General features: G+C 38.8%; 1 protein-coding gene across 1 annotated transcript; it reads left to right on the plus strand.

Annotated features, from left to right (window-relative positions):
- Positions 1 to 4,411: 4,411 nt before the first annotated feature.
- LOC148038676 (heavy metal-associated isoprenylated plant protein 7-like) lies at positions 4,412 to 7,727 on the plus strand. The gene is made up of 5 exons (XM_087674269.1): positions 4,412 to 4,610; positions 5,164 to 5,299; positions 5,468 to 5,670; positions 6,164 to 6,251; positions 6,887 to 7,727. The coding sequence occupies exons 1-5, from the start codon at positions 4,602 to 4,604 to the stop codon at positions 7,300 to 7,302; spliced, it is 852 nt and encodes a 283-aa protein (XP_087530395.1). The 5' UTR covers positions 4,412 to 4,601; the 3' UTR covers positions 7,303 to 7,727.
- The last annotated feature ends 17,378 nt before the right edge of the window (positions 7,728 to 25,105 follow it).

A 25,105-nucleotide genomic window follows, 5' to 3' on the forward strand; every position in this document is an offset into this window, starting at 1 on the left:
CTTCTCTCTCCATCTTCTTCTTTTTATCCTTATTCTTATTCTTCTTCTCTCTCTCTCTCTCTCTTTCTCTTTTATTCTATCTCCTTCTCAAAGTGTGTGAAAAACTATGTTCGAAAATTTTAAATTAAAAAAAATAAAATTTTTAATTTAAAAAATTAAATTAAAAAGTTTAATCTAAGAGAGAGAGAGAGAGAGAGAGAGAGAAACTTTTGATTTAAAAAGAAGTTTGATGTAATTAAAGGAGAGAGAGAGAGAGAGAGAGAGAGAGATGAGGGAGGGGGGAATAATTTAATTAAAAAAGGGATGGGAAAAAGAAAGAGAGAGATTATAATTGAGAGAGAGGGGAAGGGGTTTTAATTAAAAAAAGGGAGGTGGGGGGAAGGCTTTAATGAAAAAAGGGAAGGGGAAGGGAAAATGAGATATTGCACATGATAAAGAGAGGAGGGGAAGGGGTTTTGATTGAAAAAGGGAGGTTTGGAAAAGGGGGTAGGTTCTAGAAGCCCTCTGGAGGTTCGGGGTTTTCCGAACCTATAGCTAAAATAATATAGCAGTAAGATTTGCACATAGATTATAAGAAAAATAGGGTCTCTTTATTGTTCCATACTAGAATCTCATTATTGGAGAAGGTAAACAAATCTTTGAAATGTTTATTGCAAGGGTTACCTTTCTTCAAGCCACTCTAGTAACTAACTAACCATTAGCCAATGAGTCATTGAATAGGTTATATTTCTTCAAATACATAAGGTCATCATACCATGCCTATCATGACAATACCTTAAACTTATAGTTTTCCATTGTTGCACTTTCAACCATATCTCATTTCTAAGTAATGGTTCCACAAATTAGGTGCAAGGAAATAAGTTAAATTTGAATTAAAAACTTTCATGTGACTTGAGCATTAAATGCAGCTTGTTGTTTTCTACTCTTCACACATAATGTATCTAGAGGAATACCAACATGATATCATTCCCACTCTTTGAAAGAACCCATACTTAGTTGTAGTATAACTTAGTGCCACTCATAGAAAGCTTAATCCTAAATAAGGCAATGGTTCCAATGTAGCACAATTTTCTCATATTTGAAATGTTGGTCTTATATTTCATATACTTGAAAATTAGACTCTAATATTAAGGAGATGAAACAATGTTAATAGATTTTTAAGAATTCCATTAGGTAAAAATACACCAAAGTGCCATTTTGTGTGAGCATTAGTATGCACTCAGTTTGAGAGACCCAAGCTATTGGAAGTTGAAGCCCCCAAATTGGAATGTCTTTGGGCTTGTCCTCACAAAAATTTGCAAATGTAAGACAAGCATGCTCATGCCAAAACAAACCTAGGTATCATATATATTTACTTTTGCAACTTGCAATACACATATCCTGTCTTAGCATGACAACAAATTGTACATTTCAAATGCTTAGCTCATGCATATGCACGTATTCTTACTTTGATTCTCTTTTTATTGCTCACTAAATCCTTCAATTTTAAATCTTTATTGTGTTGGATATTTCTACACATTATGAAGACTACTTGTTGAGAAATGTGTTAACATCAACATCATTATCATACCTTGGATTTCATATATGGCTGGCTTGCTTCTCTTAGAGCCTAAAATATAGCTTTCTAGAATCCATCTAAGATTGTTATTTTCCAAGGTAAGCACACACATTATATGCATAATTACTTGTGTGGAAATGCCTTTAAATAAGTTAAGTGCATGATGTGGTACCCACATTGTGTCTAGACATATGTTTCAATGGGCATGATTTTGAGTCTTCATAGCCTCAAACTTGGATTCTATTGAACTAAGTTGTGAAAATGGTGTTTTGAAATAAAGAATGAGGGGAGGCAAAATTGAGGTCAATGGTAAAACTCTTAAGGATGACACCATCATTGATATGTGACACTCTCAATTGGACATGGAATCTACAAGAAATGGGGGTTAGCATGCATTAATTTTACTAGCCCATGAGACTTACACACAAACATCAAACTAGCTTAATGAAGCTCATGGTTACTTGTTAAACAATCATCCTATCAAAGTTACGTGTGAAAATGCATCTTTGGATCATCCAAAAGATAAAAGATGCGAAAACAAATCAAATTTGATAGCTCAAATCATGGTCACTTAGAATGTCCTAATCAAGGCAAACTTTCAAGGTTATTTCTAGCCCAAGATGCTTTGGAAATGACTTCCTAAAATTGATACTCATAGATTGCATCCATAGTTGTTATTGAATATCATTTGTCATTTTCAAATGAGGAAAACTAGAGGCTTATCCTAACTCAACATGATCTATATGTCCATGAGTTCTTAGAAACATAGATTGCATTGTGGCACATGTTTTTATGAAGAAAGTGGACACACTAGACATCATATTGAAGTCTTATGATCAATGTTCAAATGTACTTGAATTTTTACTACATTTTCCTAGAAGTATCTAGACTCTTTAGATTTTAAGACTCATATATTGTCCGAGTGTTGTCTTTACAATGTATATTTAAGAGCAAGATGCTAAGAACATAATGACAAGTTGAAAAATGAAGCTCCTAATTAACTCCTTATTGTTATATGAATAACCAATAACCTTATCTTTCTTATATTTTCATGCATTTTGAAAGAAACAAGGAAACGATCAGGAAGGTTGGTTACTAACTTCGTCATTTTTAAAATGTGTTGTCATATGACATTTACTTTATTTTTGGGACATCACCAAGCACTATCCCAATGGATGGGCAAGTGCTACAGAGCGTGCATGCAATTGTTGGGAGGAATCGACCTTCCAATCAGTAGAGACACTTACACCCACCTCTACCAAACAATTGGGCTATGGCTCATTAGCACTAGATTCAACATTGATCCATACAAACTTCTCATCAACGCTTGTGTAACTATAGCTACTTTTAGTTAGTGTGTTGTTAGGGTCATGGTGGAAAGAAACAAAATCATCAACCTATAATTTGTGTAACTATAGCTACTTTTAGTTAGTGTGGTGTTAGGGTCATGGTGGAAAGAAACAAAATCATCAACCTATAATTTGTGGTATGACTAGGGGTATTTTACAAGGCTAAGAATTTATGTGAGCTTGACAATTTTATTGTTCACACTTTCCAACTTGAAAGAAGTGACACCACAAGTGTATGTGCTAATGGCTTGGATGAGACTAGATTATGACATGGGAACATTATCGAAAACACTCAAAATGCCACACCATTATGGCGTAGAAAATAGGTGGATAATGGAAGCACATAGCTCTTTAGTATTGACATGCATAGCTTGTGTGGCATACCTATTTCACATTCTTTCAATTCAAGTTGTCATATGAAAGAGATTTCTTTGTTCACCAAGAAAACCACTCAAATGCAAATAACTAGCATTGTTGAATTGGACAAGCATGTGGCAAAAAGCACTTTGGCCATGCTCATACCATACATATTTTAACACAAAAGTGTGATATTGAAGCTTCTTAAGAATTTAAGACAATAGGTTCAACAAGAAAGTAAACTCAAATAGATGAGCACAATGTTGGACAATAAATATAAAGGAGCATGATTTTTGAGTGATAAATGTAATGAAGCTACTATTCATGGAGATTAGTTAGTGTTTGATATGTAAAAATGTAGTGTGGAAGATGTAATGGATTTCGAAACATGATGAGCCACATGATCAAGCTTGGTTACTCATTTGAATTGCAAGCTATCCTATTTGTGCATAGGAAAAATACCAATGTGGCTCTTGCTTGTTATTTCGACTAATATTTGCTCCCAAGTCCATTTCAACGTCAAAAAGTTGTTCATTGGCATGCATGGAAAGGGTAGTGGGGAAATTCATCTAGCTTCTACCGACCATGAAATTTGGAGATCATCAACAAGATGAAGTAGTGCCAAGAGAAGACATTAGCATCCAATGCATTTTGTTGGGGAGTGTGATGAACTGAGTTTGGTGTAATACGAGTTTATTGAATGGTGGTGGGATCATATGAACCCTTGGATCTTGCAGAAGTTTCTACGAGGGAGTTATGGGGTGTAATGGTGCTTGTTAGTGTTGCTGTCTGCTTGGGATTCTTGAGCAGGTGCAATAGAGCTTGTTGTAAGAGGTAGTGAAGTGGCCCATCTTACGAAGAAGAGGGTCTCTAGAGAATGTGCTATTGTGAGTCCAATGTGCTTAAATAATGGAGGGTTTCAAAGGTGGTGTTATTTTGATATCGATGTGCTGAATTAATCTAGGGTCTCTAGAGAAGGTGCTATTTTGATTTCAATGTGCTTAATTAATCGAGGGACGAAGCTAGGTGGTCTTTTGGCTCGTAGGAAGCCAACAAAGGTGACATGTGTGAAGGCTAACAGGAAAACCTTTTTTTATTTGGGTGCAAATTTCTTCCCTGTAAATTCTTGTCTTGTAGGGAGAAGGGGGGGTATCCACTTATTACCATTAGCGAGTTGGTCTAGTCAATCTCCTGTTTTTCGTATCGTTCAGACGGAGCTGAAAGAGAGTGTCATCATCGGGCGTGATAGAGGAGTAGAGAGTCCTCTCTCTCGAATTTAATACATTCGACATCTCTCATCTTCCATTAATCTCGTTGCCAAGTACTGATACATCGCCATGACTGAGGTAAAACTCAGAGAGAGAGAGAGAGAGAGAGAGAGAGGGGGGGAGAGAGAGGCAGATCTCTGTATTTTTCCTCGCTCCCATCGCTGGGCTGCAGCTTCGTCTGTGCATTTGAGCTGAAGCTGTACTTGGGACATTCACTCCACTGGGGTTTATTGAGATTAACAATCTCTGCTCTGTCTTCATGCAGTCTTGTTAGCTTCAGTAGCTATTTTGGGTGCTTTTTGGACAGTTTTTGATCCTTTTGATTTTGTTGATTGCCTCTACTTGTTCTACTTCCTTACATGGATATGGCATCCCAATCCATGCCACACATATATAATGGTTCAGACTGGTTTCTTAGTGCAATGATACCTTATTGAGATTGGATTAGTTCCTTTTTTGGTTTGAGAGAGAGAGAGAGAGAGAGGTTGTGCGTGCGTGCGTGCGTGTGTGTGTGTGTGTGTGGAGGCTTTACTGTATTTAACAGTTTCAATGGTTTTGTTCATGGCATCTTTTGTGGTAGGTAGATTGGTATAATGGTATCACTGATGTCTTTATTTGGTCTATTGGACAGGGAGAAAAGAAAGAGGATAAAAAACAGGAGAAGAAGGATGATAAGAAGAAGGATGACGACAAGATTGTCATGGAGGCTCATATGCATTGTGAATCCTGTCGATACAAGGTCTACAAGGCCATTATTGGCTATCCAGGTATTATTTGAATCAATCAAATCTTCTGCAGAAAGAGCTGAATGCTGAGTGCATAGCCTTCACAGTAATGCTATAGTCGTTAAAGCATAAGGGTGCAACTTAGGATCAATTCTGTAGTTATGCTTCAGATTAGACACATGCACAAATCTGTTGCATGCCAATGTGCAGGCGTGGAAGATATCAGCATTGACATGAAGTCACAGAAAGTTACTTTGAAAGGGAAGGTGGATGCCAAGAAGTTGTTTGAGACCGTGAAAAAGAAAAGTGGGAACAAGATCACAAAGCTGGTTTCATACCCTGAGCCCAAGAAAGATGATGGTAAGAAAGATCAGCAGAAGGATGACAAAAAAAAGGAAGAGAAGAAAAAAGAGGTCAGAGTTTTCAACCACTTGTTGTTTTGTCTGTGTTGGAAGAAGGCACAATATGTCCTATATAGAGTCTTACTTTCTGTGGTCATTAGCATGGAATAGGATCTTTATGGGTGCAGTACGTTGATGTGATGCAACATGCAATCTGTTCTTTCATTGTCTGTGTTGCCATTGGCCGGCACAGGAACAGCATATGGACCTCTCGATGCTTATGCTACTCAGTACATGAGTCATGTTTAACAAGTGAACCATGTCGTCTTGATATGTTGGACCTGATGACACTACTCCAATATCAACATTGCTGTCTCGGTGTTTGTTGTCATTTGACTTTAAAGTTTTAAAAAGAAAAAAGGTTTGCTTGGCTTCCTGTAGGTGTAGTCAGATCAGATTGTCTAATATTCATCTTGGCTTCTCCTGTCCTTACCACGCAGTGGATCTTGTAGTTAAATCTTGCTTCCCTTGCTTGTTAGACTCATGAAAGAGCTTTGTTTTGCAGCCTCAGGATGTCACTGTAGTACTCAAAGTGCAAATGCATTGTGGTGCCTGCACCAGAAAAGTAGAGAAAGCAATCTGGAAAATACCCGGTAAGCTGTCTGGCTGTCTTTCTTTTGTTTACTAACTTTACTTGCATTGTGATATCTATGTTGTATGGTCATGGTTAGAGTGGAAGATAAGACGTTGTGTTCCACAAAACTGGGTATATTACCACGTCTCCTTCATTGGATTCCTGCAAGCAAAGATACGTGCATTGCAGATGATGACTGCTCATGTGATAAGCGTTTGTGCATTCAGGTGCGAGATGAGGTGATTGAATTGGAAAAATGCAAACACCGATACTTGGGTGCCTAGTATGTTTTAGCTTAGTTTAGATTAGACTGTAGGACAGCAATGGGGTTTTCATATTACTTTCTCAGAGGCTTCATAATCAAACTTGTGGGACTGAAGGCAGCAACAGGTCTCACTAGGAGAGGAAAAAGCCTGGATAAGGTGCACAGTGCCTGTATGTGATCTTTACTTCATTGAAGAGTAAAGCTGGGATTACATCATATATGATAGGAATGCTGGCCCTATACGAGAGACAGCTGGCTTTGCATTGTCGTTTGGGTGCATTGTTGTGCTTTATTGTATAACATTGAAAGGCAGTTGTGGAGCTAGCATGTCCAGGATGTTCATGTTAAGGTTCATTTTTGGTGATTTTGACATAATTTTTGTTTTGCAGCTGTGTATAATGTGAAGGTGGAGGGAGAAAAGGTCACTATAAAAGGGAAGGATCTGGATCCCAAGAAGGTATGTGAGGAGGTTATGTGCAGGTCCGGGAAGCATGCTGAAGTGGTGCCTCAGAAGAAGGAAGAAAAGAAGGAAGGGGAGAAGAAAGATGGGGACAAGAAAGACAAGGCCAACAATGGCAGCAATGAGAACAAGAAGAACAATGACAAGAAGGACAACACTGACAAGAAGGACAACGGTGAGAAGAAGAAGGAAGGTGGCAATGATGGAAAGGAGGAAGGGGGTAAGAAAAAGGATGGGGACAACACAAAGAAGGAAGAGAAGCAACCGACGATCATGATTACGGAGTGTGTGTATGCACCGCAGTACTTCAGCGATGAGAATCCAAATGCATGTGTGGTGATGTGAGGGAGGGGATAGGGTGAGTTTTGGGATGATGGTAGAGAGAGAGAGAGAGATTGTATAGAGGAGACTATGATTAGATAAATCATGATTAATGATAGTGTCTAAAGAGAGAGAGAATGTCTCTAGAGAGAGAGAGAGAGAGAGAGAGAGAGAGAGAGAGAGGTTAGTCAACCCTATCTCTCTTTGTCCATTTTTTTGGCCACCTCTATACTTGGAAATATTTTCAAACCTCCCCCAATCAAATCAAGCCACGAGGCAGCCACCTCTCTCTCTCTCACACAACCCCCCCATTGTGTAAATATATGTTTTCCCCAACGGAAAAATCTCCCCTCTACTAGGCTCGTCTGTTGGATCATGGATGTTTTCTTTCTTCCATCTCTCCAAAAACTTTATTCTTCAGGAAATTACTATTAATTTATATTATAATATACCTTGGTGCGTAACGTCCATGGCGGCATTGCGACATGGTTTGAATAAACTGATCAGATGGTTTCCGTATTTCTTTTTTCTTCGAGGCACAGGCCAAGATTCCATTTGGTTTACATTTGATTTGTTAAATCATTTTTAATAATTTATTTGTTAGTATTGTAGTAGTAATAGATGCTATACATGACGTCATTTAGGCTGCACGATGGAATACACACACACACACTCTCTCTCACATATTCATATGTATAATATACAATAAGGACATCTAGCATCGTTATTTACTATACCATAATTATTTGAGTATTGTACAGTAAGGTTCTTGAGATAAAACACATATTGACCATTATAAAATAAGGTTCAAGCGATAATGTATTTATATCCCGTGAAACTTAATGCATCATCACTAGAACCTTCTGATGGTAATGCAAAAGTTATATAACTTGTCTTATGTAAAGCGTATATATATATATATATATATATATACGCGTATATATATGTGTGTGTATTATGTGATGGGAAGTGGCATGCCTGTAAGTCCCAACGATGGATGGTTCCTGGAATAGTCAAATTCCATTTTTAAAAAATTGCAATCAGTTGCTTTCGCGATGGAGGGCCGTACACTGCAAAATTTCAGGCCAACAAAGAAGCCCTGTGGAAGATGAAATTTTTTAATTAATTTTATATTTGAAAGCCAAGAGTGGTGCCCCGCGAGCTTTACTTCGTCTTTGAAAGTGCAAAGTGGAGGCGAATGAGAGGAAGCCTCGTGAGCTTGCAAATCGTGAAATGAAATGCGCGGTTAGCAGGCCCGATGGACAACGCCAACTAACAACAATAATATAAAATTAGGCGAGCGAAATACGATCGTGCATGAAATGAATTGTTATTGTTTGTAGATTATTTTCGTAAAGGGCGAGGGGAAGAAAGTCGGATTCCATATTTTCCCAGTCCAATCCGCATATGGGGATAAAGGAAACACATGCACGCATGATGGCATTGCTTACTAAAAGCACTTATGTTTTTCCCATCACGATGACGACGACGACGACGACGACGACGGAGATGATGGGATGGATGGGCATTGGGGCCAAAAGGAAAGGCTTTTGGCAAGTACAGCGTCCCGCATCGGAAAGTCAAGATCACGTCTGCTGATCATGCCAAGTTCTACTCACATTCGAATCGCGCTTGAGAGATGCCCCTGCCTCTCCTTTTTTTCTTTTGACCAGCATGCCTTTATGAGACCTTATACACGACATTGGCTCGATGGCACCCCCCATCTCCATTGGTCACCATACATTTCTTAATAAAAATGGGTGGTCACGTCACGTCCTAATCCATGCCTTCGTTTTAACACATACAATCCAACCGATGCCTCCGATGTGCCAAGATAACGTGTCTTACATCTATATCTCCATGGATAATGTCCTCCACCTACTTGCTTTAGAAATCCTAGTCTCGCACATCTACAACATTTCTTAATTCATTTATTAGAAGTGAATAGATATTTTATCATGCCTTTGATGATGTAGGGACTTGGTGTAGCGGTTTGAGTGTGGGTTGAGTTATAGGGGGTGTGGGTTCAAACCTTACTTCATTTATTGCTCTACAAACAAAGTATAATGTAAAACCACCCTCAATAGCTTTATTGGTAGTTTAAACTAGTAGATCTACAATAGGCATTGCATTCATTAGAAATTACCAATAATCTATCAACTTTAAAGCCCTCTCGTTAGATCATGGTTTTAAGCAAGGATTCTTGGTTCATAATTCCTCCAAAATATTCATCCCTAAATTAGGTAAGCTTGAAGGTCGTCTTAAAGCTCTAGTATAGTAGACTCCTAAACAATATTGGCATATTGAGACCCTAATCATGTTGAGCAAACCCCACCCCTACTTGCCTTCTACATTGAGAGTACATTTAATTATTAGCCAAGTTGATTAGACAACATCCTACTCTTTATTTGAAGCCACAACAAGTCCATCCTATCATTAAGTTGTAAGAAAGCAAGACACCCCAAACCAAAGATGAAAAGCATATTCATCTTTCATACAAATAGGGAAACATGCGTATCCACTTGACAAGGTTGCATCTTTGCAGGTGATTTTGTAACATCAGTCATGGCAAATATTTAGTTTACATCTTGATATTGTTTTTATAAAATGCAAAGAGTAGTATATTAACTTTGAGCTAACATTTACATTACCCAAGTTGGGGAAAATTACAATAAAATAAAGTAGCCATTAAAATAAGCTTCTAATTGGTCTAATAACTACTTGAATAGATAAATCATTTTTCCCCATATTTTAGATGTTATGGGCATCAATGCATAGTCAAGTGCTATGGATGGCTAAGAAGCCTCTAAAAGGCATGTCTTTGCCAAAGGCCACCTCATTCTTGAAGGACCAAAGTGTATGGACAATACCTCTAAGTATTGCCCAAATCTTTTCCATTTGTTTATTCAAATTGCCCTTACTCCCTAAATCATGTGTTTCATGATGTAGATTGATTGTCTCCATTCATTTGCTTACATTCGTTCATAAGCTTTTGTCCTTGTATGAATCCCAAAAAAAGTGTCTCGCATTCTCTTCAGTTGAGTTATATAGCACACACATTAGTGAGACCCCTTTGAATTTTCAACGTTTATGACAAATATCTAATTTATTGGCTACTATCCTTCATAACATAATAATTAAATTGTTAGAAGATGTTGCCTTCCTTCCAAGCCTTCTTCAACCTCTTTTCAAAGTCTTTAGTGTACCCATGAATTCCTCTTTTCTCTAGACCTCAACAATTTTCAATATCTAATGTGCATTGTGTTCAATGAAGTTAGCCCATTTCTTATTCGCCCAATACAAGCTTTTCCTCCCTATAACTCCAAAACTTTAGCAATCCTTTTTCATCAATCAGTTGAGTGAAAAACCATCGACCCTTAAGTTCAAAGAAAACTATTTGCATCCAATCTGTTTTATGAGCTTCCAAGCCAAATCGACTAGCACTATGAACAATGAATACAAAGGTCGCTATGCCTTTATCCCATAAATCAGAGTAGCTTCAAACACGTTTGTTTGAGAGCTTCTTTCATTGATGTCGGAACAAGGCCATCCACATATACAATGTTACCAAGTCAAATGTTGAACAATACGAATGTGTCTCTTTTCCTAGCTTCTTGAGGCACCAATAATATCCTTCTAAGCCTTGACCAATTGATGTGCTACTTGTGAATGTTGTATTTTGATGATCTCAACTCCATTGAAGAGTACATTAAATGATTTGCAATTTTGACATTGTTTGCCAAACAACTTATTGCTAATACACTAATCTCTACTATCTATTAAGAGAAGGTTTTTGGGTGATGCCACATGGTAGCCTCTCATCACCCCCTAAACCTTTTTCCTTTTTGTCTACAAACTTTCCCCCACCTATATCTTTCTTCCTCCTTTATCTCCTCCATAGGTAGGTAGGAGAGCCTCTCTCTCTCTCTCTCTCTCTCTCTCTCTCTCTCTCTCTCTCTCTCTCTCTCTCTCTCTCTCTCTCTCTCTCTCTCTCTCTCTCTCTCTCTCTCTCTCTCTCTCTCTCTCTCTCTCTAGATAATTAACTTACTATTTGTATATGTATGGATTATTTACTGTGTCAAATATATCTCTAAAGAGTTTTTTTTTTGGGGGGGGGGGGGTGCACACATGGCAAATTCATACCAAATTATAAATAAGGATAACAACAAATTTTATAGTATAAAATATTTTTATTAAACTATAGTTATAAGATACAAATTTATTACATAATAATAATCAATTATTAATACATTAAATTATATATATTATCATTATATATAAGTAATTAATTATAATTTATAATGTCATATCACAATTTACAAATATTATATACTTATATTATATATGATTAACATATTTGAATTAATGTACTATATGCATTAAGTATATTATATATATATATATGTATGTATGTATGTATGTACATTCACACATACACGCACACACACATAGAGTGTATCTACACATATCTGGAATATTGTGTGTGTATATATATCGTTAGACAAGGGAGTGGCCACTTAACATGTAATTAAGCTTCATAAGTGCTTTTTGCGTGACATCACTACAACCTAGATGCATATTTGTGAAACACGTATGCACGACCATACTCTTACCACATGAAGTGTCACTTGGGGCTACAAATGCAATGCATTTTCATAATGTTGTACTGGTAGGGTACATCCTCCAGGTCTCTCAATGGAGAATAGGAAACATGCATTTGGGTAGTTTGAAAGCCATATGTTAAGACGAGGAGAGGAAATGAAGATACACTTGCAAATCATAACATTATCTCAACTTAGGACCATATCATCATCATTAAAGTCTATTTTTGAATTAACAAACACACATACACAAAGCATGTTTATACATGTGTGAAATTATGTTCTTCAATACATAAATACTAATGCATAACATAAAAGCTTTGGGGTCTCTCATGGTTGGTTTCTTTGTGACTCAACCACCCATGAATCCTCTTGCCATATGAAACATGCACATTGCATTAGGATGTGAGGTGCCCTATTTGTTATTTACATTGGTGCTTTGAACCGTGATGCAAAGCACCATGAGGATATCAATGCGAAGCACCGAGAGAATCTAGGCACAAAGCACCTAATGTTTAATAATTATAGCCCATGGTTGCACTTATGGAATTCTTCTAGTCATTAAAAAAACTATCCTAAATGCCTTAGATTTCAGCGCTTCAAGTCCAACCCCTTAGTTCACCTTGGTGGTTATGATCTTTTGCGCAAGAAAAAGTAACATGTTTCAATTGCTAGGATAAAGGAAATACAAGAGCGTAGAATATCATAATAAAAGTGATGACATATTTCTGCAAGAGAAGCCCACTAGAAAAGCCATATCATATCTCTTCTTACTCCTCTTTGATCTCATTCTATAAAAAAACCAATAGAAATACTATGTCATGCAAATGCTAGCTCTAATGGGAAAACCTAGATAATGAACAATTCTCCCTTTACTAACCTTTGTGAACTCTAGTTCCATTGGCCACTTAGAGCTATCCAACTATCATTTTTCCAGCATAGTTTGACTTCTCTCATAATGTTTATAAAATTATATCACCGTATCTATTCCACCTAGTTGTAGGGTCACTTTCAACCTCAACAATAGAGACCTAGATACTCTCAACAACTTCAATAAATTTTGGATGTCCAATGAAATTTAGATTTAACTTAAAATGTGGTGGATGCTTGAATTCCTTCTTAGAAAAATCAATTTGCAAGTAATTATCATAGGGACATGGTTCGATACCAAAATATCTCAAAATGCTTGATATTTCCATTTAGGAAAAGTCCAAGAGGTCTCATTACAAAGATAGAAGCAATCAAGACAAGCCTCCCTCTAGGTCACATTAGTATGTTTGTTGTGCCAAGTGATGGCCTTGTTCATATGTCCCTTAGTACTAGTAAAGTGACATCGAACAATCTTAGTTTGTCACTTGATGAATTCCATGGAATTCTCTCACACTCTTTTATAGTTTTAGATCCATGGAAAAAATTGCAAGGATCAATAGTCATGTGCCGGTTGCAAAATGGGATAGTGGCCTCACGTTAGATCGCATGCACCACATGTTGGGAGCATGCATTGTGAAGTAATTGAGAGATTTGACACACTTTTTAATCCTAGTTTTGATGAATGCCCCATTCTCATCCTTGGGTATAAGACAAGCTCTCCACTTCTCTTTCCACAAGCAAAGAATACATTAGGGCTAGAAATGAGAGAAAACCCTTTAAGGAAATGATAAAGTTGTTGATCAGTTGAGGTTTTAGTGGAGCGGACCCTCCAAATTCGGCCATTCAAATGTGAGTTATGAGAGAATGTATGGTTCATTTAAGAGGTTGGGCATTAAATACCTAAACGGTTAGATATTCTATTATATTATTTTTCCACCAAAATCACGTCCATTTTTTTCTCTGTAGTCATTTGAAACTTTGTTCTCTCCTCTAATTTGTTGTTTCTTACTTCTCATAATAGGTTATGCTTTGCTTGAAATTTGATTGCCCGAATCTTACTTTGGCTACTTCTCGGCTTGCTAAAGTTACAGTTTGGATGCACTTGATGTCTATGGATGCTATGTATGGATGCTACATGGCCTATATGATCATGAGGTCTTATTGATGCTTAATCTTGGATCTTCTGGCACTGGTGCTATCATATGCCCTTGTTGAGCTTCTTTGCTTGATATTTACGGCTTTTGTGCCAGTGGGAGTGTCTTGATACGCTTGACACATTGAGCAGGCGGTTTATGCTACTTGAGCATTCGAATACTTGAGATTGGGGTCTTCACTTGGATGTTGCATGGTTGATATGCCATGGTCCTCACATATGTACTTGGGCTGATTTGGGCATTGCACTCCTTGAGCATACACCTCTTTGTGTCAGGTCTTGCCAGTGTTGTGTACACTTTGCCCTATTATACAAGGTAAACCGACGGATTCATTTGACATGCTTGGGTGTTTGCTCGATATTTGTATGAATGTCACATGCTGATTTATGCCTGCTTGATGTTAGTTATGCTTTGACAGTCAATGGTTGACTTAGTGCATTCATTTTGCCTACAATTTTCTCTCATTGTACCTAGCTATAATTTATTACAGCAAGCACTTATGCATGGAATGACGTGAAATTTTCATGTTGAATCATCTTGATTTTATGTACTTTTGATGGTACTTGGTGGGCAACATCATTAGTTATTAGTTCGTGGTCATTTTTCCTTGGTTTTGGTGATAGTTTGGATGTTTACAATAGAAAACTGCAAGCAGTTTTGAATTGTCTACACCATTTTGGATTGCAGTATGATATCTTCTTCCACTGACAGTGCTATCTTTAACGTCACTAAGCTTGATGGTACAAATTATGCCTATTGGAAGAGCCAAGTTTGGTAGGTATTGGTGCAGAAATCTTAGATCAAGCCACTAAGGATGCATGGTGAGCAGAGCCTAAAACTATGATTGATGACGAATGGGATGAGCTTGATGAGTTATGCAAGTCCACCCTCATCTTGTCTCTCACTGAATAGGTGCATTGCAATGTGGTTGAGGAAGCACAGAGTGCTTGGCATCTTTGGGATAAAATCAATAACCTCTATGACACAAAAAGTCCAGCAAGTCAGATGTATTGGCTGAAGTAGCTTATGGACCTGCACATGAAGGAGAATATGACAATGTTTTCTCATTTGAGCCAGTTCATGCTATTCTCAAGAACTTGACTTCGCAGGGCATTACCTTTAATGATGAGGTTACTCCATTGTTTTTGCTTCGGACTTTGAGTGAGTCATAGGATGTATTTTGCACTGCCTTATGTGCTCCTGCTACTATTTTGAACTTGCTTGATGTAGAGAGTGCTCTTCTACAGGAAGAGATCAACTGTAAGAACTTGGATGCCTCTTGTGTGTCGCATGCTTTGATTGTTAGAGGCAGAGATGGTAATGGAAACATTGACCGTGGATATGGACATGATAGAGACTCGTAGAAGTCTAGGTCTAAGTCGCATGGTAAGTTGCACAGCAAGTCTCGTGGGAGAAATGCTAATGTGACATGTCATCATTGTGGCAAGAAAGGTCATATATGTCGACAGTGTTATGAGTTGTGCAATGAGAAGTGTAAAGAGAAGGGAAAGAAAGACAAAGTACAAGAAAAGTTCTCTGATCGCAACATTATGCCTGGGAAATCCAGTGTGAAAATCGAGGGGATAAATGTCATGCAGACTGATGACCCCGATGGGGAGTACATACTTGCAGCTAGTTCTTGTGATGGTATGCTGTTGACCGAGGTTCACTCTATGTATGCGCAGTGCTGGCTTTTAGATTTTGGTGCTTCACTTCATGTTACACCATGCTGCGAGTGGTTCCATTCCTATCGCACTATCTCTAGTTCAATTTTCTTGGGTGATGACATGTCACTTGCTATTGTTGGCATTGGGAATGTACAACTACATTTCTCTACTGGCAGTACCTTTTTGTTACAAGATGTACGTCATGTACCTGCGCTTACACGCAGTCTTATGTCTGCAGGGTAGCTTGATGATGCTAGGTTTCATGTTTCATTTGGGGATTTTTCCTGGAAGATCACACGTGGTAGAGTGGGTTCCATCCCACATTTGTCTCTCTGGCATGCCTATTTGGGCCATATGTCTTTGTCCGTTTGGGCCATATGTCTTTGAAGGGAATGAAAATGCTTTCTGGTTTACAATACTTATTGCCCCTTGACTATTCATATTTTGATTTATGTGAGCATTGCCTTTATGGTAGACAGATTAGGAATACACACAAGAAGTTTGGTATACTCATGGGTGAGTCCTTGGCATTAGTACATTTGGATGTTTGTGGACCCATGCCTTGTCAGTCTATGGGTAGTGCAAAGTATTTTGCGATGTTTATTGATGATTTTTTACTCAAAGTCTGCTTATCCCATTGAGCTTAAGTTAGACGTCTTGGCTGTGTTTTAGAGATGGCTTGCATTGGTTGTGGGCAAGGCTGAAATACCTTAGGATTGACAATGGGGGAGAATATGTGTCACATGCCTTTGAGCAGCTATGTGAGGAGAGGGGTATTAAGTGTCAGTTGACGTCCCCTATACCCCACCCTAGAATGGTTTGGCTAAGCGGATGAATAGAACCATCCAAGAGTGTGTACACAGTATGTTTAGCCATGCAGGTCTACGACAGAGCTTTTGGACTGAGGCAGTCAGTATAGCTGTGCATATCATAAATAGATCACCTTTCGATGGTTTGGATTTCCAAGTTACGGAGGAGATATAGACTAGGAAACCTTCATCTTATGTGCATTTACGTGTCTTTGGATGTGAGGCATTCTGCCATGTGCCCAAGGAGAAGCATAGTAAGATGGATCCTAAGAGTGTCAAATGCATTTTCCTTAGTTATGGAGATGCATGTGAAATGGGTTACCACCTCTGGGATCTGCAAGCATGGAAAGTCATCCATAGCCATGATGTAGTCTTCCATGAAGACAAGATGCATAGGTAGCCTGAGAAGATGGGCGAGATATGCAGATCTATATTCCAGGAGGAGCCTCATGCCCAAGTAGTAGAGCCTACACAGCTAGATGGTTAGCCTACATAAGCAATTGGTACACATGGCCAAGGTGTTGGACAGGAAGCTAGACATGTAGTAGAGCCTGCAGTGAGACAGTCTACTAGACCTAGACGTCCATCTGATCAATTTGAGCCCTCGATGCATTATGTCTTGGTTACAAATGCAGGAGAGCCTCTCACCTATGATGAGGCTATACGCAGGGGTGACACTCACTCCTAGGAGAGGGCTATGCAGCTTGATATGGACTCCCTACATAAGAATGTGAATTGGGATTTGGTTGTATTTCCTAACAGCAAGAAAGCTTTGCCATGCAAATGGGTATACAAGCTGAAAAGTACCCATGTGCACCCCAAGCTGGCTTATAAGGCAAGACTTGTTGCTAAGGGTTTTAAATAGGAGCATGGAGTTGACTTTGATGGTATTTTTTCTTGTGGTCAAGATGACGACCCTATGCTTGGTTTTGGCCATAGTCGAGCAGCTTGACTGGGACATGTATCAGATGGATGTCAAGATTGCATTCTTGCATGGGAATTTGCATGATGAGATTTACATGGAGCAGCCCAAGGGCTTTGCAAAACCTGGTAGGGAGCACCTAGTGTGCAAGTTGAAGAAAAGTCTTTATGGCTTGAAGTAGGGACCTAGGGAGTGGTATCATAAGTTTCATGCCTTTATGTAGTCACAAGGCTACATCAGGAGTGCTATGGATCTGTGTCTTTACATGAAGACACCTCATGATGGCTTATTGCTTATTTTGGTACTTTATGTGGATGATATGTTGATAGCAGGGAAAGCTCATGATGAATTGGATGCTCTTAAATCTCAGCTAAAGAAGAGCTTTGAGATGAAGGATTTGGGGCAGGCCTCTCACATTCTTGGTATGCGCATTAAGTGCGATAGGCATCATGGACTACTCTACCTCTCATAGAGGGAGTACATTCATAAAGTCCTTGAGCGTTTTCACATGCAAGACGCCAAGCCTATTGGCTGTCCATTACCTTCTTATATGAAGGTTTCACATGCCGATTGTCGGTAGACTTGTCTGCAAATAGATGAATAGAGGGTCGAGATGGCCAAGATCCCTTATGCATTAACCGTGGGCAGTTTGATGTATGCCATGATAGCCACTCGTCCAGATATTGCCTTTGCAGTTGGTGTTGTGGCACACTATATAGATACACCTGGCAAGAAAAAATGGTATGCCGTGAAGGGTATCATGAGATACTTGAAGGACAGTAGATATGTGTATTTGCTATGGGAGCCAAGATATAGGAGTTGTGGGATACACAAACTCCGATTATGCAAGACATGGAGATAGTAGGAAGTCCACTCCTGGCTACGTATTCACCTATGCTAGAGGTGCTGTCTCTTGGATGTCCAGGATTCAGAAGTATACAACTCTCCCTACCACTGAGGCCAAGTATGTTGCAGCCATTGAGGCTTGCAAGGAGGCCATATGGTTGGGCCGTTCGGTTCATGACCTTGGGATTGATTCTATACCTACACTGCATTTGGATTCTATGAGTGCTATTCAGCTAGCCAAGAATCCCGGTCTTCCATGCAAATATGAAACACATTGAGATGAGGTATCACTTCATACGTGAGGTCATGGACGACAAGTCTGTTGACCTTGTCAAGATCTCCATTGACAAAAATCCTGCAGATCTACTCACAAAAAGCCTCACTAATGAGCACTTTGCCTTCCTCAGGAGATTGATGGACATTGGATGAGATGACATTTTTCCTCATCTTGTTGTACACGTGTACATTATTGTACTGTCTTTTCTTTTTCTTTTCACTCCTTACTGGGGCAGATTCACCTTTAAGTGGGAGGTTGTTGAGGGTAAAGGTGCCTCTGCCTAGCTGCTTGTGTATTACTACACTGACAATACCCACCACTGCACATTGCAGGTGGCGGGCGCCCATTACCATCACTTTATTCTTTATTCTTTTAGTGACAATTTGAATAAAGGAAGGTTCGGTCACACACTGTGACAGCTAGAGTTCCCATTTGGTCTCTCTCTCTTTCTTGCTTTTTCTCTCCCGCCATAGCTCTTCCAAGCAAGTTTCAATCCTTCTCACCTTTCAACTGGATCTTGTAAAGATAGAAATCATAAAAAATGTAGATTTGAGAGGTTCGACTCTCAAGGAATTGGTAAAAGACTTAAAATCTATGATAGAACCATATGAAATAATAGAGATGTATGATACTATAGGTATCTACCAAATGCTAATGTGCTCTCTCTAGATTTTAGTTCCATAACCTTAGATACAAGAGAACTAAGGCATTTTGCATGCCTAGATCCCTTTTAATTTCAAATACTAGGTGTGCTGAATAAGCAAATTCTAGGGGTTTTTACGGAGCATGTTCATATTGAGGGGCCGATGTATTATGAAAAATAAGAAGAAACTATTTTTGAATACAATACATTTAATAAAATTTCAATGACTATCAAGGAAGTAGATATTGCAGTGGTTCATTTGTATAAGCTAATTGTAGAAGAATGTGGTGGTATTTTGAAGTTTGTTGTAAAACTGGATGAATCACACATTCAAAAAGGAAAAAAAATATTATGGTTAAAAACTTCAGATGCAAGAGAATAAGGGAATTTTCTAGATCTTCTATGAATCAATAAATTGTAGGTATTTTTGTGAGTATTGTCATATTGAAGGGTCAACACCTTATGAAAATCGGGGAAAAAGGCTATCTTTTAATACAACACATTTGGAAATATTTAGGTGGATCTTAGGAAAGTACACAATTTTGAAACATGAATACAATTGACATATACTAAATGTTGTCCTTTTACATGCAATACATTCTTCATATTCATGGGCCTTATTGTGTAGAAGAGCAATGGCGCCCCCTAGCAATATATAATAGCCAAGGCATGGAAAAATCACATTACCAAGCATGTGCATTACTCTTTTAGAGCAAAAGACATAGTGGAGGAGCTAGGAAAAACAATTCTCTCATGAAGTTATTCAATTTAGAAGACAAGATCATACCTAGAAGTTGACTTTTTCCAAAATCATGACTTTGTTGGCATTAAATTATACACGTGAGTAGCCAAGAAGCCAAGAAGCCTGGTATGAGCTTTTATGCATACCATATATCTACTTTACATTAAATTGTACCCCATAGTAGCCAATAAGCCTACTAAGAGCTTTTATACATACCAAATTCTTGGTACATCTTTTGAGAAGTTGTAATGGAATACAGGGAAAATATCTTCATCAATCTTGGACAAGTAATGTCCAAGGGTATTGTCCTTGGAAGCACTACCATGTTGGTCATGGGCTACCTTTATGTCTCAATGGATTGCCTTGTTCTTGCATATTATCTAGCATCCTTTTGGAGGCTTCAAACTTCATGGTAGGGTCAAAGAAATTTAAAGGTGATAAGCATTCTTGCTCACATAATGCTTGGAATGGTTTCATCTTGATGCTTTGTTGGGATGAAGCACTATAGACATATTCCATGAATGGAAGGTATTAAATCCATCTCTCTGATTCCCTAATAGAGTAGGCTCCTAAAATATCTTTCAAGACTTGATTGACTCTTTCATTTTACCCTTTCGTTTGTGGGTATAGGTTGTGCTGAAACATAACTAGGTTTTGGTGCCTTGAAAAACATGGAGGTAAAGAGGGTGTCATGATTATTTTTAGGAGCCATGTCGTTGGAATAACTCCTTGATGAATCCCTAACTATATTCGAAGTCTTATGAGTTGATTTGACAGTGATAGCATCACTACAAGGGAATGGGGCGATAGCAACAAGATGATGAATTGTGACGTAAAATAGTGGTGTTGCTAATAGCATGCTATATGTGTCGCTATTAGCATTGCAAATTTACATTTGTGAAATTTTTATCAATGCTTTAGCGACATTGTTAATGACCCAAATAGCGAAGTCGCTCTAAGGAAAAAAAGCACCGAAAACCCGAGTGTGGCATTTGCCTAAAACATTTGTGTGAGAGAGAAAAAGAGAGAATGAGAGAGCTCAAAGCTTTGAGAGAGAGAGGGAGGGAGAGCTCATTACTGTCGTCATTGCGGTCGCCGCCATATGTGAAGAAGAGAGAGAAGTGTGCAAATGAGAATGAAGGGAAGCCGCAAAGAGGAGGCACAAAATATTTCATCTTTGGGACTTTGATGTAGGTGCATTGCCTCTTCTTGCTTCATTTTTGTGTTTTTTTCTTTTCTTTTTTTGTTTTTCTTTGTAACAAAATGCATTAAAAGAGAGGGAGAGAGGGAGGAAGGGAGAAAGGAAGAAGGAAGAGAGAGAAAGAGAGAAAGAGGGAGGGAAAGGGTAGAAAGGAAACAAAAAGGAAGAGGAAGAGAGAAATGAGATATGAAGGGAGGGAGAGAGGAGGATGAGTGAGAGAAACAATGAGGGAGAGAGGGGGAGAGAAACAAAGAGAGAGAAAACAAAGAAAGGGAAAGAGAGAAAGAAAGAGGGGAAGAAAGAAATAGAGAGGGGGAGAGAAGGAGGAGGTAGAAAAGAAGGGTGAGGTGAAGAGAGGAAGGAGAGTGAAAAGAAGAGAGAGAGAGAGAGAGAGAGAGAGAGAGAGAGAGAGAGAGAGAGAGAGAGAGAGAGAGAGAGAGAGAGAGAGAGAGAGAGAGAGAGGGAAAGAAAGAAAAATAAAGGGAGAAGAGGAAGAGAGGTAGGGAGACATTGCTTTCAATATCTTTGTTTTTTAAGTTTTTTATTTTCTATCTTTGATTTTGATTGTAACAAGATGTGTTGAGTGAGAGTGGGGAGGGAAGGAGAGAGATAAATAGAGAGAAGAAGGGAGGGGAAGGAAGAGAGAGATGGAGAGAAATAAAAAAGGGGAGATGAAGGGGGGAAACAAAGAGAGGTGGGAGAGAAATAGAGACTTGGGGGATAGATAAAGATAAAGAGAGGGGGAGAGAAAAGGAATAGAGAGATGGGGGAAGAGAGAGAAACAATGAGAGAGAGGGGGAGAGAAACAAAGAAAGATAAAGGGAGGCAAACAAAGAAAGGAAAAAAGAGAGAGAAAGAGGGGTGGGGAGAGAAATAGTGAGGGGGAATAGATAAAGATAAAGAGAGGGGGAGAGAAAAGGATTGGACAAAGAGAGATGGAGGGAGGCAAATGCATAAAGGAAAAGAGAGAGAGAAAGAGGGCTAGGAAGAGAAGTAGAGAGGGGGATAGATAAAAATAGATAAAGGTAAAGAGAGCGGGAGAAAAAAGGAATGGAGAGTAGAGAGATGGGGGAGAGAGAGAGGGGAGAGAAAAACACAGAGATATGAAGGGAGACAAACAAAGAAAGGGAAAGAGAGAGAGAAAGAGGAATGGGGAGAGAAATAAAGAGGGGAAGAGAAAACGAATGGAGGAAAATATAAGCATAGAGAGCGAGAAAGATAAATAGAGTCAAAATGGAGGAAGATCATCAATGAGGAAACAAGAACATACTGTTTACTGTAACATAGGCCAAATGGACAATGATGATGGTCGTGACATCCAAGATTGTGAGGTGTATCTTAATCAACATGTCCCATGTCCTTACACTTAGTGTAAGTTGGCAATTAGATGAAAGTGTCACTTGTCTATAGACCATGTGCAACTCTTCGATGACAAGTTTCAATTGGAGATCATTGAGACCAGGAAATCTTAAACTTTAAGCGAATGGTAAGAAAAGTGTGTATCAATCATGCTTTACATTTGCAAAGTAATTGAATATCACATATAATAATATTAGATGTGCCCTGGAAATGTCTATAGAGAGGTGATACTCCATCCCAAGGAGGAATACACCTATTTCGACCCATCAGAAGATTTCGTGGGTGTGCAATGGATGGGGTGCTTGAGTTGGTAAATCCATTGAAAGGCATGCCACAGACTACACTCTCGATACCAAAGGAGACACTGAACCTTTCAGACCTTCCTCCAATCTTGGAGTGTGAGATGGAGGAAATGATTGATGCATTATTGCCCATGGATGTCAAGTCATCTGATCCATTGAGAGAGGAAACATCCATAATATTGTATAATGGGTGCCGAGTATCTCACTTAAAGATGTTGCTTGCTCTCCTAAGTATGCACACAAAGTATGGGTGGAGCGATACGAGTGTGATCGAGCTGTTTAGGTACATACTATGCTCCTTTGATTTTGACTCCATTATAAAAATGATTTTTATGATCTTCAAAGGTGCTTGGTTTTTTTTTCTGCTAAAATATCACATATTACCATCTGGAAACATGATGCTTGAGTCGTGATGATGCATGATTAGTGTTATGAAAACTTGGCATGGACTACAACAACATCCATGCATGTGTCAACGATTGTGTACTATTTCGAGGAGACTATGGAGACATGTTTGAAGTGGTGCTCATAGGTATTGACATGACTTGCAAGCGCAAATCTTTCCTTTGAAGGTTCTCAGACACTATCCACTTATACCGTGTATAGGTCACATGTTTTTTATGTCAACCATGGCGAGCTTGACAATGTGGCATTACACAAAATAGATCCATAGGAGTCCAACGAAGATCAACATATTTAAGTTGCGCATGGAGCCACATTGACTCCACCTTTCTAAGCTTTGCACGAAAGCCAATGAATCTTTGGCTTGATCTTGCTATGGATGGCCTGAATCCATTTGGTATTCGCTCAACTTCTTACATTGTGTGGCATGTAGTCTTTGTAAACTGTAACATCCTGCCATGTCTTTCCACAAAGAAAAGACACATGATCCTTAGCTTGCTTGTTCTTGGGCGCTACAAAGTCAAGACCTTAGATGGCTACCTTCATCCATTAGTTGATGAGCTCAAGATTTTATAGAAGGAGAAGGTCACTGTGAAAGACATGAGCAAGCATGATGGTCGATGGTCTAGTTAGCGGTGTGTCCTCCAATGGGTTTATTGACTCAAGCACTCTATCCATTGTATACCCATGAACTCTTTTTACGGGCCACAATAGGTGCATTTCTTAGAATGGAATGGCACCTCTCTATAAACATTTCCAAGGCACATCTAATATTTAATATATGGTATTCAATTATAGTTTGAATGTAAAGCATGATTGGTACACACTTTTCTTATTGTTAACTCAAAGTTCGATATTGCTTAGTCAATGATTTTCAATTAAAGCTCATTGAAGTGGTCGCATGTGGTCTATAGACAAGTAAATTTTTCATCGAATTGCCAGCTTACACTAAGTGCAAGGGCATAGGACACATTAATTAAGATACGCCTCACGATCTTAAATGTCACGACCATCATCATTGTCCATTGCCCCTATGTTTATGGAAAACTTTGTGCTTTTGTTTCCCTCATTCTTTCTCTTCCTTTGATCGCTCTCTACTTTTATCCCTTCCCTCTCTCTCATTATCTTTGTGTTTCTCTATTTCTCTTTCCCTCTCTCTCGCTCTCTATTTTTATATTTCTCTCCATTTCTCTATTTGTGTCCCCCTCCCTCTCCATTTCTTTCTCACCCCTCTCTCTTTCCCTTTCCCTCTCCCTTCCCCCCTCTCTCTCTATTTTTCTCTTTCCCTCCATCTATCTTTTTCTCTCTCCTCTCTCTCTATTTGTCTCGTCTCCTCTCTCTTCCTTTTACTCTCCTCTCTCTCTCTCTCTTTCCCTCATTCTTTGTTTCTCTCTCTTTCCTCTCTCTCTCTTCTTTCTCTCTCCCTGTTTGTATTTTTTATCTCTCCTTCATCTCTATTTCTCTCTCCACCTCTCTTTATCTTTCTCTTTCCCTTTCTTTGTTTCCCTCCCTTCCTCTCTCTCATTTTTTATCTCTTCCCTCTCTCTCTCCTTGATTGTTTCTCTCCCTCACCCTCCTCTCTCCCTCCTTCCATCTCTCTATTTCTCTCTTTCCCTCCCTCTATCTATTTTTCATAAAGCCCTCTCTTTCTCTTTCTCTCTCCATCTCTCTATTTTTCATGAAGCCCCCTCTCTCCCCCTTTTTCTTTCTCTCCCTCTTTCTCTCTTCCTGTCCCTCCCTTATACTCTCTCTCTCTCTCTCTCTATGCATCTCTCCACAAACAAAAATATAGAAAGAAAATGAGAAACTTAAAAAACAAAGAAATGCTTTATTTCTCTCTTCTCTCTCTCCCTTTTTGTTTTCTTTCTTCTCTTTCTTGATCTTTCTCTCACTCTTTCTCTCTTCCTCTCCCTCCCTTCTTCCCCCTCCATTCTTCCCTCTATTTCTCTCCCTCCCTCTCTCTATCCCTCGCTCTCAATGCATCTCTTCACAAACAAAAATAGAGAAAAAAACACAAAAACAAAGAAAGAAG

The sequence above is a fragment of the Lygodium microphyllum genome, chromosome 3 (assembly GCF_053477565.2).
Source record: "Lygodium microphyllum isolate KBCC chromosome 3, Lygodium_microphyllum_v1.1.10, whole genome shotgun sequence".
NCBI classification, from domain to species: domain Eukaryota; kingdom Viridiplantae; phylum Streptophyta; class Polypodiopsida; order Schizaeales; family Lygodiaceae; genus Lygodium; species Lygodium microphyllum.

Excerpts from the sequence above, each read along its gene's own strand:
- LOC148038676 (XM_087674269.1), top strand. Across the intron at positions 5,300-5,467 it reads GGCCATTATTGGCTATCCAG|GCGTGGAAGATATCAGCATT; the intron begins GTATTATTTGAA and ends GCCAATGTGCAG. Across the intron at positions 6,252-6,886 it reads AGCAATCTGGAAAATACCCG|CTGTGTATAATGTGAAGGTG; the intron begins GTAAGCTGTCTG and ends TTTGTTTTGCAG.